Here is a 13,383-nt window from a genome sequence, read left to right as displayed (position 1 = left end):
GCAGTTTGTTCTCCTGCGTTGCTCAGCTTCTTAACAAAGGAGTCTGTACTCGTGGTCTCTAACTCATCTCTCAGACCCCTTCCGAAATGTCCGCCTTGGGGACACGTGGTGGGCACCCCCTGTGGATGCAGCTGCGTAAGAAAAAATGTTTAACGGAGAATTTGGCCACAGCATGGCCTGTTAAATCGCATTTGCAATAGGCCAAAATCTGAACAATGCTGTTCTAACTTTTCCTTCCTTATTACTCCAAAATAAACAAACAGACAGACCTTTGCGTTTACAGCCAAGAAGTGTGGTGCTGGCTACAGCCGAGGAAACGCGGCTAACGCAGTGCTTATGGGTGTTCTGTCCTGAAAACGCTTCTGCGTGTTCCCACAGCTCCCGCGGTTTACCTGCTAACGTGTCCGTAGTGGCAGACGTCCCGGCGTCCTCTCCTCGTGTCCTCGGCAGCCAAGCGCCTGTTGGCGTATACTTAGTATTTGATGAATGAGTACGTGAGTAATCGGAGTAAGTTCCTGTCTTATTTCCGCAGTTCATGCAGTGTCTAGCAGAGCTCAAGGAGCTCTTACAACAGGAAATCCATAAGAAATTCAATGAACTTGGACAAGATATGGATTTAGGAGAAAGTTGGAATGACATCTCTTTGTCTGACATTGAATCCAGGTAACAAACCTCACTTCAAAGAAAAACCAGAGAAGTTTTATTTTTTTTTTTAGTTTGCTTGTTTGTTGTTCTGTTGGTTTAGATGCAACCTCAGATGCATCATGAGTACATCATGGCACGTATGACTACACTTGCTCCTTTGACAACTCTGTGTTGGCTGCCTGTTCTTTGACCCTGTTGTAGGCACTAGAAGGGGTTGGGGAGATGGGAGGCAGTTGGTACGGAGCCTTGTAGGCAGTTGTAAAAGCTTTTGTGTTTTATGTTTTATCCCTGGGGGGGGCGGGGGGGGCGGGGTGGAAAGCCTTGGGAAGATTTTAGGTGGAGACGGGCCCTGATCCGCCCAGGCTTTAGTCTCCGCAGCAGTGCTCTGACCGCTCTGCGGAGACGGACTGTAAAGAGGACCTGTCTCAGCAGGGACACGCGCTAGGAGGCTCTCTCAGTGCTACAGGTGCAAGGTGAAGGCGGCTTAGACCAGAGGGGTAGTGGTTGGTGGTGTGTGAATCGGTGGGATTTGAGATACATTCTGAAGTTTCAAACGTTCGGATTTGCTTATGGATTGGATATGGGGCGCAAGAGAAAGAGGACGACTCCACGGTTGGCGGGATGGGGTTGCCTTTAACCGATGGAGGAGGTCCGTGGGCTGGTGAAGACCAGGAACCTGGCGTTGGGCGTGGTCAGCTCGAGACGTCTGGTAGACGTCTGAATGGAGATGGCGAGTGGGTAGTGGGCTGAGGAGTCTGGAGTTCAGTGGGGAGGGCTAACGGGGTTGTCGCTGAATAGACATGTAAAGTTTAAGACTGGGTGAGATCCCGGGGGAGCGAGTGCAGAGAGAGTGAAGCGGTCAGAGTCTGAGCTGGTTCCACAGTTTTTGTTTTTAAAGATTTTATTTATTTATTGTTTTAGAGAGGGGGGAAAGGAGGGAAAAATAAAGGGAGGGAAACACCAGTGTGAGGGAGAAACACCTCACGCGCCCCCACTGGGGACCAGGCCTGCAACCCAGGCACATGCCCTAATCAGGAATCGAGGCAGTGACCTTGTGCCTCAGGCCCAGCCGAGCCATGCAGGCCAGGGCTAATACCACAGCTTTACAAGGTCAGAGGGATGGGGAGGAGCCCGAAAATATGACCAAGAAGGGATCAACCAGGCCAAAAAAAAGTCAGGAGAGTGATTATTTTTAAAACAAATCATCCCTGGCTGGTGTGGTTCAGTGGATTGAACACTGGCCTACGAATCAGGAGGTCACTTGTTTGATTGGTCAGGGCACATGCCTGGGTTGTGGGCCAGGGCCCCAGGAGGAGGTGTACAAGAGGCAACTGACTGGTGTTTCTCTCACACATCGATGTTTCTCTCCCTTTCTCCCTCCCTTCTCCTCTCTCCAAAAGTAAATAAAAATAAAATCTCTCATGTCATTCCTCTATTTAAAATCATTCCTGTTTAAAACACCTTAATGGCTCTCCCAGTTCACTCAGACAAACAGTCTAGGACCTACAGTGAATGGCCTACAGGGCTTTAGGGTCTAGCCCCCTGACACCCACACCTCTATGACCTCTGCACCCACCCCCTCACACTCCGCTGCGGCCACACTGGCCTCCTCACTCTTCCTCACACTTGCCGACCTTCTTCTGCCTCAGGACCTTTGCACTGGCAGTTCCTGGGATACTCTTCCCCCAGATGTTCATGTGGCTCCTTCACCTCCTTCACGTCTCCGCTCCAACGTCAGCACGTTCCACGTGCCTACCTTCCTCACTCCGACGCTGCTGCAGCCGGCTCCCCTGCCCTCCCCTCCTGCTGTGCCCTGTCCCCCTTAGGTGCTCTCATTTTTGTCCACAGCATTTTATCACCTCTGTCATTCTGTGCCATTTACAGTTTTATTGTGCCTGTTATTTGTTATCTTTACTCTCTTACTAGGATGTAGGTTCCACAAGGCCAGAGATCTTTGTTCTGCTCACCTCCGTTTCTCATGCACCTGCAGCAGTACCTGGCACACAGGGAAAGCTCAGTAAATGTTTGTTGAGTTAATTTAGTGTGTAGGGTCTCAGCCCCACCCTCACAGTCTCCAGAGGTATTTCGGAAGTCCCCAGGTGGGCAGTATCTCACGTGTGTGCGAGAACACCTACCCCAGCTTCCCCACCAGGGTGCCTCAAGCCCGAACCCGGTGCCCTCAGTCAGAGGTTTCTGGGCTGGGCGTGGAGGCCTTCTTCTGGGAGCTAGGCTGTGGTCCGTGGTGGACAATGGGCAGCGGGCAGCTCTCCCACACACTCTCTGTGGCACATTGACCTCTGGGCGCTGCAGCTGATCTGCTGGCTGAGGCTCCCAGAAGTCTGCTTAAACCAGATGATCGGGCCAGGTCAAGTGCCCCGTTCACCAGGTCTCCTCTTCCATTCTCCCAGAATCCTTTGCCTGCCCCCCAGGACCGGGATGCAAACAAAACATCCCCTGCGTATGAACGCACACAGAACAGCCCCAGGGGAGTCAACCCAGAGACAGCCAGACTGCTCTCCGGCAGGCTCGGCAGGGCAACACTGACACGTCGAGTTAAAAATGACTGAACCGTTTGCCAGCTTCTGCACCGGGAAGCCGGCTCCCATGAGCCCCCACGGGGTGCCGCCTTTCTCCTCTCACCGGGTGACACAGGGAAACAGAGCGCACGTTCAAGCCCAGCCAGAGTCTGCTCTGCCTGTGCGCGCGCCTGGCGTTCTCGGCATTTCTGGGGCATCCTGCATCGCATGCTTTTATCCCGTTTGTTGAAGTTCTCTGTTATCTCTGAAAGGGACTTCAGAGACTATTATCCAGTGGCCTCAAAAGCCGCTCCTGGGACTGAAAAAGCCTTGTGAGAACAGGGAACTGGGACTTAGATCAGAGAGAGAGGGCTTTCTTCCCACCGCCTGGCTGTGGGGCTGCTCAGTGTGCACTGGCTTGGGGCGGGGGATGAACAGAATGAAAGAGCTGAGCAAAACAATGGTTTGAAATGCTGCCTCTTCCCAGATTCCAGTTTTGTGCCTCAGACGTCCTTTTGTACATGGAGAGTGCCACAGAGCACGGTCTCCGTCCGCGCCTGCCACGCCCCAGGAGTGGGGAAACACAATGTGACACACGGTGGAGGGAGAAGCAATCGGTCATCTGAGACCTCGTTCACCCCGGCCCTTGGAGAAAAGGGGGCGGGCACAGCTGGTGGGGGAGACTTTAGATCAGTCTACACACACACAGCCAAAACTGTTTTTTAGAGTTTAAAGTGAAAGCGAGTTTATTCGTGAAGCAGCGAGGCAGAGAGCAGGCTATTATTCCACCGCGGGCAGAGCGGCCCGTCCAGAACTTCTGAAGGGAGAATCGGGGCAATAAAAGTGATATTCCTAGTCTCTGACATGCAGACTCTTTGTATTGAGTGTATGTGTTCGCATACTGAACACGTTAATTTGGAGAGGACCTGGAGGGGTCCTCGCTCTGAGCGGACACGAGCCAGACGGGAACGACTGCTGCGATCAGGCCCCTGCTCTCAAACAGACCCGGCCCCGGTGTTCTCCAGGGCCACCCGCCCACTGTCCCGGGGCCTCGCGCAGTCGCTGCCGAGGGCGGCTCTGCCCACCTGGCTGGCTGGTGGGGTTTTTTCATTGGTTGGTTTGGTTGGTTGGTTGTTTTTTGCCACGTGGATTGCAAACTCTCTGGGGCAGGGACTCTGCTATGTCCATCTGTTTCCTGTGCCTGATGCACTACCTGGCATTCAGTAGGCATTTGGAATGAATGAATGAATGAATGAATGAATGAATGAATATGCTTGTCAAGGATTCTTAGTCATTGAAACACAGACAGTGCGGGCAAATAGCAGCCTGGATGTCCTAGCCCCACACGCCTGGCCTGGGAAATGGCCTGCTTCGAGGCATCAGTAACAGGCATTTCCCTTTCTTCTCTCCTTTCGAAAACAGCACCAGTGGTTCTGACAGTTCCCTCTCAGACGGCCTCCCTGCTCACCTCCTGAACATAGCAGACGAGGTGAGAGCAGACAGAGTCTCGCACCCAGGAAACAGCAGCCTTAAAACACCATGGCGCTGCTGGGGAATTTGGCGGAATTCTCCAACTGTCCTCAGATCTGCAGAAAATAGAGCCATAGCCTTTTAACTGGTTCTGGAATCTTTTGCTTGGTCCTTTATAGCTTTTGTTTTAAAAATCTAGGGGAAAAAAATATGAAGACTCCATATTTATTCCAAAGTTAAATAAAAAATGGAAAAAAAAGTTTAACTAAAAGTGAAAACCATAGCAAAAGACAGAGGTTGCTAAAAACAACCCATGCTTGTTTGCCAGAGGGGAGGGTGATTAGGGGGCCGGGTGAAACCGGTGAAGGGATGGACAAGTCCAGGTGGGTGGTTACTGAATAGTCGCGGGATGTGACATGCAGCGTGGGGAGTACAGTCAGTGACGCTGCAGCGACCGTGTGTGGTGTCAGGTGGGCGCTGGAAATGCCAGGGGAGCCCTTTGTAAAGCATAGGATCTTCTACTCTCACCACTATGCTGTACACCTGAAACCAATACAAAATAATATTGCATGTAAACTGTAGTTTTAAGTTAAAGTTCTTTTATTTTTTAAAAAAATGATCCATATTTTTTAAAGAAACTGTTTCCTTATTCATGTAGTCTTAGGCAGTTTTTATGCTTTCATGTAAGTTACTTTGTTGCCTCATCTGTTCACAGAATTTACATAGATGATATGTAAGGTGATATTTAGAAACAGCAAGATATTTCCTGTGGCTTATTGTGCGCATGCTTGCCCACCTGCATTAGGAGATGTCCCAGTGTGGTAGGGTGAGATCACAGTGGCTGGGAGGAGCCGGCTAAAGAGACGGGACCCCGCAGTTTCTTCATCTGGGTTGGCAGCAACGTCAGATTAAGCTTCACCACACCACAGGTGCCTGGCAAATTAGTCCTGAGCTTCATTTGCTTAACTATGAAAGCCGCCCTGTAGTAGCAACCACATTGAATCTTTAACCACGTGTCTAGTGATCAGTATTGTCTGTACCCAACATTATTGCCGTGAGTAATCGGGTTTCAGGTTACAAAGCACGGGTGCCTGGTTATTGGTGTAGGAGCCCCTTTGGCAGCGAATGTATGGTGGTGGGATTTGGGAGGTGTTAAAAGGGGAGCAGCCTCTGGCACAGAGGTGACGGAGCCGTCTGTTCTCCAAGCCGACAACAGTGGGACACCGTGAGGGCCGCACACTGGGTTGGCCGTTGTGTCCTGAGTGTTGCGTGAAGAGAGTCCTCTGGCATCCTCAGTGACTAGTTCCCTGTACTTTCTGGAATAGTTGAATCAGAAGAAGAAGATGGATAAGAAGAAAAAGAAGAAGCCACCTCAGACAAGGAAACAGCGAAATGAACAGTATCAGAAAAATAATTTGGTGCGGGAGTTGAAGTCCACAGAAGATGCCCTGGTAAGAGAGCTGTGCTGCCTGCATCCACCACCATCGGGTGAAACGGCCTCCCGCCCGGCGGGGCGTCAGGCTGACTCCAAACCAGAAAGGGAGCTGGTGGCGGGGGGGTGGGTCTTTCAGCCTTTAGGTCAGAGCTGTTCCCCGGTCCCTGGACATCTCTGTCCGGGGCTTCCAGCCTTGGCCCACCGGTCTGCTGCTATGCTCCGGAATAGCAAGTCTGGGTTCTGACCGAGTCTGGATTTCCAGAGGGAAGAGGTGGAACGGGCTGGATAAGAAGTGGCCACAGCTAGTCCAGGGTTGCTGGGTGCTGAGGGGTCAGGCCCGGTCCAGGCTGAAGACCCCTGGATCGCCCCATTCTAGGCCTTCTCCTCGCTCTTGCACCCACATGGTACCCTCTGCTTTCTAACACCGGAATTGCTTTCAGAGGTGGGAGTTTTACTGTTGGGTGAATTGGGTCCGTTTTGAGTAGAGTAATTGCTTCAATGGATCAATTGAAAACCATTCTCTCTGCACTCAATCCTTCTAGGAGAGGGCAGGGTTTGCTTCTACAGTGCAAAAGCGATCTACCTTTCCCAAAAATGCAGATCATACCAGCTCCTCAACCATCCAAAATGAAAAACCAAGGCCGAGTGAGGTAATATATTTGCTGGACTTTTTAAACATGTTCAGGGGAAATTCATTAAAACTTTTTGGTAACATATTTAAAGTGTACAGTGTGATGCTTTGATACATGGATACATTACGAAAGCGTTCCCACCATTGAGTTAATGATCACGTCCCTCACCTCACATATTTACCTTCTTTTCTCTTTTGGTGAGAACGCGTTCAGATCTACTCTTAGCAAATTTCAACCATGCAGCACAGTGTTCGTAACTGCAGTCACCACGGTGTATGCATCAGAACCCAGGCCGTGGCTTGTCATCGACAGTTTGTGCTCTGTCGCCATCCTGCCCCTTTTCGCCCCCCCTCCCAGCCCCGGCAGCCACCACTCTGCTCTCTGTTTGACATTGTTAGGTTCCACATGACAGGTGGTTCCATGTAGCGTTTGTCTCTCTGTGTCTGGCTCACTTCCTTTGTACAACGTCCCCAAGGTCACCCGTGCCGCTGTGGACGGCAGGGTTTCCTCCTTTCTTAAGGCTAAGTACCGTGCTGTCCGGGGACATTCCTCCCACCCAGGAGGCTGCCTTTCCATTTCCTTGTTGAGTTTCTTCGCTGTGCAGAAGTGTTTTAGTTTGACGGGGTCCCGCTGGCTTATCTTTCCTTTTGCCGTCTTTGCTTTTTGTGTCAAATCAGAAAATCATTGCCAGGACCTATGTCAAGGAGCTTGCCTCCTACGTTTTCTTCTGGGAGTTTCACAGCATCAGGCCTTAAATTTAGGTTTCAGGCCACTTCGAGTTGAATCTTGTGAATGGTACAAGAGAGGGTGCAGCTTCATTCTTCTGCACGTGGATAGTAGTTTTTCCAACATCATTTATTGAAGAAACGGTCTTTTCCTCATCGTATATTCTTGGCTCCTTCGTTGGAGACTAAATGACCACTTGTGCATGAGGTTATTCTGGGCCCCATATTCTGTTCCACCCTCAACCCCCCCCTCACACGCACACACTCTCTGATGTTCCCAGTTAGCGTGCCCCCCCCCCAAGAGAGAAAACAACCCAAAAGCCCTCGGGGTCCCCCAGTCGGCGCCGCCGGGAGCGGGCTGCATTAAACGGGTGGGGAGACTGGCTCTGCCTTGGGTTGGACGCCACTGAAGCCTGGTGTCAGGTGCCGGCCATTCGTGATTCTGCACCCAGAACACAGGGACAGGCTGCTTCACCATCCGCCCACCCGCTCGTTCAGCAGGCTGTGCAGCTGGCTGCCGCATGCCGGGCCCTCCGCTGGGGGTCGGGGCTGGGACAGGGAGCAAAACACTGACCCTGCCTCAGGGACCTTGCAGGCTGGGCCGGGGGGCTCAGCCCGCGAACAGCCAGCGACATAGCAGGATCGGCAGGATCAGGTGCAGGGAACGCAGAGGAGAAGCACCCCACCAACCTTCAGTGCTCTGGAGTTTAGTGGCTGTGAAATCCTTGATTCTTTTGTGTGTAAAAATAGGTTTGGGTTCATAGCTAATTCTCCGCGGACAGGGTGCACAATCGGCCCTCCTCAGGTGGAAGGCCGCCCTGAGAATGACAGTGACCCAACGAGGTCCCACCGCATTAGCCGAGGAACCCTACAGGGCACAGCCATCTCTGTTCGGTGTCGAGGGACATCGGGGTCTAGTGTAATAGTGACAAGGCCATGAGCTTCGAGGTCTGTCTTGAGTTAAAATGACACTCCTGCCCTGGCTGATGTAGCTCAGTGCACTGAGTGCCAGCCTGGGAACCAAAGGGTCGCCAGTTCGATTCCCAGTCAGGGCACATGCCTGGGTTGCCGGCCAGGCCCCCAGTAGGGGGCGCACCAGAGGCAACCACACATTGATGCTTCTCTCTCTTTCTTTCTTCCTTTTCCTCTCTCTAAAAATAATAGATAAACTCTTTTTTAAAAATGCCACCCCTACTGTTAATTTTCCATGAGCTACTTAGCCGCCTTGGGACTCCATTTCCACATCTAAAACATTGGGGAAACAATATCTACATCACAAGGTTGGCTGAGAAAATCAGATATGAAACTGTGTGTGAAGTGCCTAGCATATGCTGGGCATTCGAAAGCATTAGTTTCCTTCTTTTCTTTGAATTATTTGTGCCCCGCCTCTCTTTCGGTGTCAGAGTACCGTGATGAATAAAAACAGTCAAACAATGTAGGCTTTACGTAACCACACCTGTCCGAGTGGAGATGCTGATGAGGATGTGTTTGTGTGTTTTAGTCCCGGTTACGTGGAAGAGACAAAGGCCTCTCCCTGGACGCATCAGAGGCGACCGCCTTGGTTCTGACTAAGAATAAAGAAAAAGTGCAGGTATTTCACGTAATATATGCACACACACATCCATGCCAGTGACTTACTTTACTTGGGGCTTTTTTGTTGTTGTTTTGAGGATACATTTATTAAAGCTGGCCAGGACAGAGAAGCAAGGGCGGGCTTCGGAGAGAGCGGCAGCAGGAGAGCCGGGGCGTGGCTGCTTTGACTCCACGCAAACGAATTTTGAGAGGGAGAGAAGGGAGCCGGGCAGGGCTGCTGTCTGCTCCCTGGGAGGTCAGAGGAAAGGGGGCCTTGGAGACTCGTTCTGGAGTTCTGCTGCCGCTCTTCCTCTGCTTGCCCGTCCCATGGGGGCCCCGGAGTTTTTTCTTTTTTCTTTTTTTTTTAATAGTAAATGAAGGGCGTTTTTTTAAAGATTTTATTTATTTATTTTTAGAGAGGGAAGGGAGGGAGAGAGAGAGAGAAACATCAATGTGTGGTTGCTGGGGGTCATGGCCTGCAACCCAGGCATGTACCCTGGCTGGGAATCAAACCTGCGACACTTTGGTTCGCAGCCCGCGCTCAATCCACTGAGCTAGGCCAGCCAGGGGTTCTTTTTTCCAGTACACGCCCAAGAGAGGAGTGCAGGCACCGTGAGCATGCACTTTATCTGGTTTTGAAATGTATTCTGTGATGGGGAGGGGTAGGTGCTCCACAGTCCCCAGTTTCACTGCCTCAGGTTTGTTCTCCTCTGGTGAACACCCGAAGTAATTTGCACCTCAGGCTGCACCCCACCCGACCTCCCTGAGGCACAGCCCGCCCTCTCAGACTTGAACTGCAACTGGGGCTCCCCGATCAGCTACAGGGCGGCTCACATGCGGTAGCACAGCGATCATTCCCTCCCGAGCTCCGCACGTGGTTTGCTTTTTCAGAAGAGTGAGTGAGCAGGAGTTCACGTTTACCCCTAGAGCATCGCTCTTGCTTGCTGGGACTTGCGTGTTCTTTCTTTTTTAAAGGGAGGAAATGGAGGTGGACACGCAGCAAGGGAGCTGTCGTTTCAGACGGCACCGGTGCCTCTGTGGGGGGTGGGGGTGCTGCTCACAGGTGTCCAGGCAGAGACCGGACACCCCCGGGTCATGCAGGTGTCCCAGCTGTGCGCCCGGATCCCCAGCTCCCCCGAGATGTGGTCCCTGCTGTCTTCTCCAGCCTGTGGCTTGACAGTTGTCAGGCTGATGTTCTTGTCACCCGGTAGTATCTTAGGGAGAACCCACCAGGCGCGGGGCCCTTCAGGAACAGTAAGACCTGAGCCTCCCTCAGGCAGTGATCCTCTGCAAGGGGGTGGCTGGTCGCCCAGCCCGCTGGTGGAACAGAAGCTGAAGAGCAATGAAAAGAGAGGTTTAAATAAAGTCAAATCAGAGAGGGCATCTCTCCTGACAGACCAATAAGTGATGAACTCGTCCCGTTTCCTCATTCAGCACGTATTACAAGAAGTCTTGGGGGCTAAAACCATATCCCACAACCGAAACACACTAGTTAAGCTGTGACGACGGGTAACTAGGGGTCCAGTTAAACCCAGTGCACAGGGTCAATGCCATCCAAAGCTGTGCCTTCGCTTCCTTTTCCTGACGTTCCCAGGGTCCCATTTCTCTAACGGAGACGTAGGCCTTTGGCTTCCAGACAGCTTACTGACTGCCTTCCCGAACTTCTCAGAGCAGTTAAAACGGTGCCACGGACCGCCGGCACTCTGAGGGACTGGGCCCGAGCTTGGTTCACCTCTGCCCTCCAGCGACGGCTCTGGTTTTGGGGGGGAGCAGCTGCTTCTCACTGACTCCTTGTAAAACCACCCAAATCCTTACTCTAGCTTCTACAAATGGCAATGCAAAGTGAGCTCAAAGTCTCCATCTTGTTTGCACAGAGAGAAAAGCCAAGACACACCGCGGCCTGCTCCCCAAAGACGAGCACGGACACCGGCCGAGAGCCCGCTCCAGACGCGACGCCGAGGTGGCTCCAGAACAGGCTTCTGGCCCCAAGGAGACGCCGCGCCACCATGGTGGTGTACCCGTCCTTGCACGTCTACACGTACCCGTAGGCGCAGGGGTCGCGCCCCCGTGCTCCCTCGGTGTGTTTCGGGTCGGACACGTTTTGTGAAGAGGGGTGTGGTGTGGCTGGTGGGCGCTCTCATCGTGGCACGCTGGGTCGTGTGTTCGTGTGCACCAACCTCCCACTGTGTGCGCACACTGTGCGCACGCCTGCAAGATGCGTACCTCGTGCATTACATTATTTTTCACAAAATGGAGTTTTGTGATAATGAATAAAAAAACTTTATCAGAAGTTGAATGTGTGCTTATGGAACTACACAGCACAGGTATACCTCATTTTAGCCAATAGATACCCTCTCTAAGATTATGTGAAAATCAATTTTAGAAGATCAAACTCTATTCCAAACACATTCTGGGAGCGTGCCGTGCTCAGGACGTCTGTGTCGGAGCTGCCCGGCGAAGAGGCAGGGCCAGTCAGACGGCGGGGTCCTGGGCTCGCTCACGGTGAGGTGTTCCCAGGTGCAGAAAACAGCCCATGTATTACCCGGAATTTGATGTTGCATGTATTGTGTTCCACTTGGGTTATGTAAGTTTTTAAACCCAGTGATTAAAATTCTTTCTCTGTAACCAGTTGTTCCCATTGATTGGTTAACTGCATAATCTTACGTGAACAGACACTGCATACTCCTCACAAGCAGTGCCCGCCTTCTGCGGCCCGTCCTGTCCACGTGCTGGGGTCACGTTAAACGAGGGTCATTCTGGGTCATGCCCAGCCTCCTGTTTGATGTCACCTTCTTCCCGAAGTTCTTCATTATCACGTTTAAACTCTTTCAGCCACCACCTCGACCCGGGGTGCCAGCGATTAGAACCACATGGCAATGCAGATTTTATTACAATCCCAGTATCTGTGTCTTTTTTTTTAAGATTTTATTTATTTATTTTTAGAGAGGGAAGGGAGGGAGAAAGAGACAGAGAGAGAGAGAAACATCAACATGCAGTTGCTGGGGGTCATGGCCTGCAACCCAGGCATGTGCCCTGACTGGGAATCAAACCTGCGACACTTTGGTTCGCAGCCCGCGCTCAATCCACTGAGCTATGCCAGCCAGGGCAGTATCTGTGTCTTTAAAAACAAATTGCTGAAGTTCATCTGAAGAACCATTTCAGATTTACAGATAATTGGACAGATAGTACAGAGTTCCCGTGTGCTGCCCACCCTCCCCCCCCATCACCACTCACACAGGCCGTGCCTGTCTTTCTCTTCTGTGTTCTTTCCCCTGTGGTCCCCTTATAATGGCCACACCGTCATCCACGTCCATGAGTCCTTTGTCCTTTTTGCTCAATCCCTCTGCCCCCTAACTTCCCCCCACTTTAGCTGTCATGCTGCTCTCTGAGTCTGTCTCTGTTTTCCTTGTTAGTTCAGTTTGTTCATTAGGTTCCACATGTGAGGGAAATCATATGGTATTTGACTTTTTCTAACTGGCTTATTTCACTTGGCACCATGCTCTCTATCCATCCACACTGTCTCAAAGGGTAAAATTTTCTTCTTTTTTACAGCCAAGTTGAATACCATTATGTAAATGTCCCACAGCTGTTTTATCCACTCATCTACTGATGGACACTTGGGCTGCCTCCATATCTTGACGATTATAAACAATGCTGCAGTGGACATAGAGGTGCTTATGTTCTTTCAAATTAGTGCTTTGGGTTCCTTGGGATATATTCCCAGAACTGGGATCGCTGGGTCAGAACACAGATTCATTTTTAATTTTTTGAGTAAACTCCATACTGCTTTCCACAGTGCCTGCACCAGTCTGCATTCCCACCAACAGTGCAAAAAGGTTCCCCTTTCTCCACGTCCTCTCCAACACTTGTTGTTTGTTGATTTATTGATGGTAACCATTCTGAAAGGTGTGATGTGATATCTTATTGTGGTTTTAATTTGCATTTATCTGATGATGAGTGATGTTGAGCATCTTTTCATGTGTCTATTGGCCACCTGTATGTCTGCTTTGGAGAAGTGTCTATTCAGGCCCTTTGCTCACTTTTTAATTGGGTTGTGTGGGTTTTTTTGGTGTTGACTTTTGTAAGTTCTTTATAAGTTTTGGACATTAATCCCTTAACAGCTATATCAGCAAATATGTTCTCCCATTCTGTGGGTTGTCTTTTTATTTTGCTGCTGTTTTCCTTTGCTGTGCAAAACGTTTTACTGTGATGTAGTCCCATTTGTTTTTCTTTTGTTTCCCTTGCCTGGGGAGATATATCCGATAAAATATTGCTATGAACAGTGTCCAGCATTTTGCTGCCTTTGTTTTTTTTCTGTGATTTTTATGGTTTCAGGTCTAACATCTTCAATCCATTTTGAATTTATTCTTGTGTGTGGTGTAAGAAGG

At 50.8% G+C, this 13,383-nt stretch overlaps 1 protein-coding gene across 7 annotated transcripts in view; it reads left to right on the top strand.

Annotated features, from left to right (window-relative positions):
• AGBL2 (ATP/GTP binding protein like 2) overlaps positions 1 to 11,911 on the top strand; it is a 36,268-nt gene extending 24,357 nt beyond the window's left edge. For all 7 annotated transcript variants that reach the window (XM_036029406.1, XM_036029404.1, XM_036029405.1 and 4 more), the window contains 6 exons: positions 533 to 663; positions 4,584 to 4,650; positions 5,957 to 6,082; positions 6,609 to 6,716; positions 8,925 to 9,014; positions 10,870 to 11,911. In XM_036029406.1, the coding sequence (XP_035885299.1) occupies positions 533 to 663; positions 4,584 to 4,650; positions 5,957 to 6,082; positions 6,609 to 6,716; positions 8,925 to 9,014; positions 10,870 to 11,043 (696 nt within the window). In that variant the 3' untranslated portion in view covers positions 11,044 to 11,911. The remainder of the gene's footprint in view (positions 1 to 532; positions 664 to 4,583; positions 4,651 to 5,956; positions 6,083 to 6,608; positions 6,717 to 8,924; positions 9,015 to 10,869) is intronic.
• Positions 11,912 to 13,383: the final 1,472 nt, after the last annotated feature.

Source organism: Phyllostomus discolor, chromosome 6, assembly GCF_004126475.2.
Source record: "Phyllostomus discolor isolate MPI-MPIP mPhyDis1 chromosome 6, mPhyDis1.pri.v3, whole genome shotgun sequence".
NCBI lineage: Eukaryota > Metazoa > Chordata > Mammalia > Chiroptera > Phyllostomidae > Phyllostomus > Phyllostomus discolor.
The sequence above is the reverse complement of the archived record's forward strand: the minus strand, read 5'-3'. Positions and strand labels throughout refer to the sequence as shown.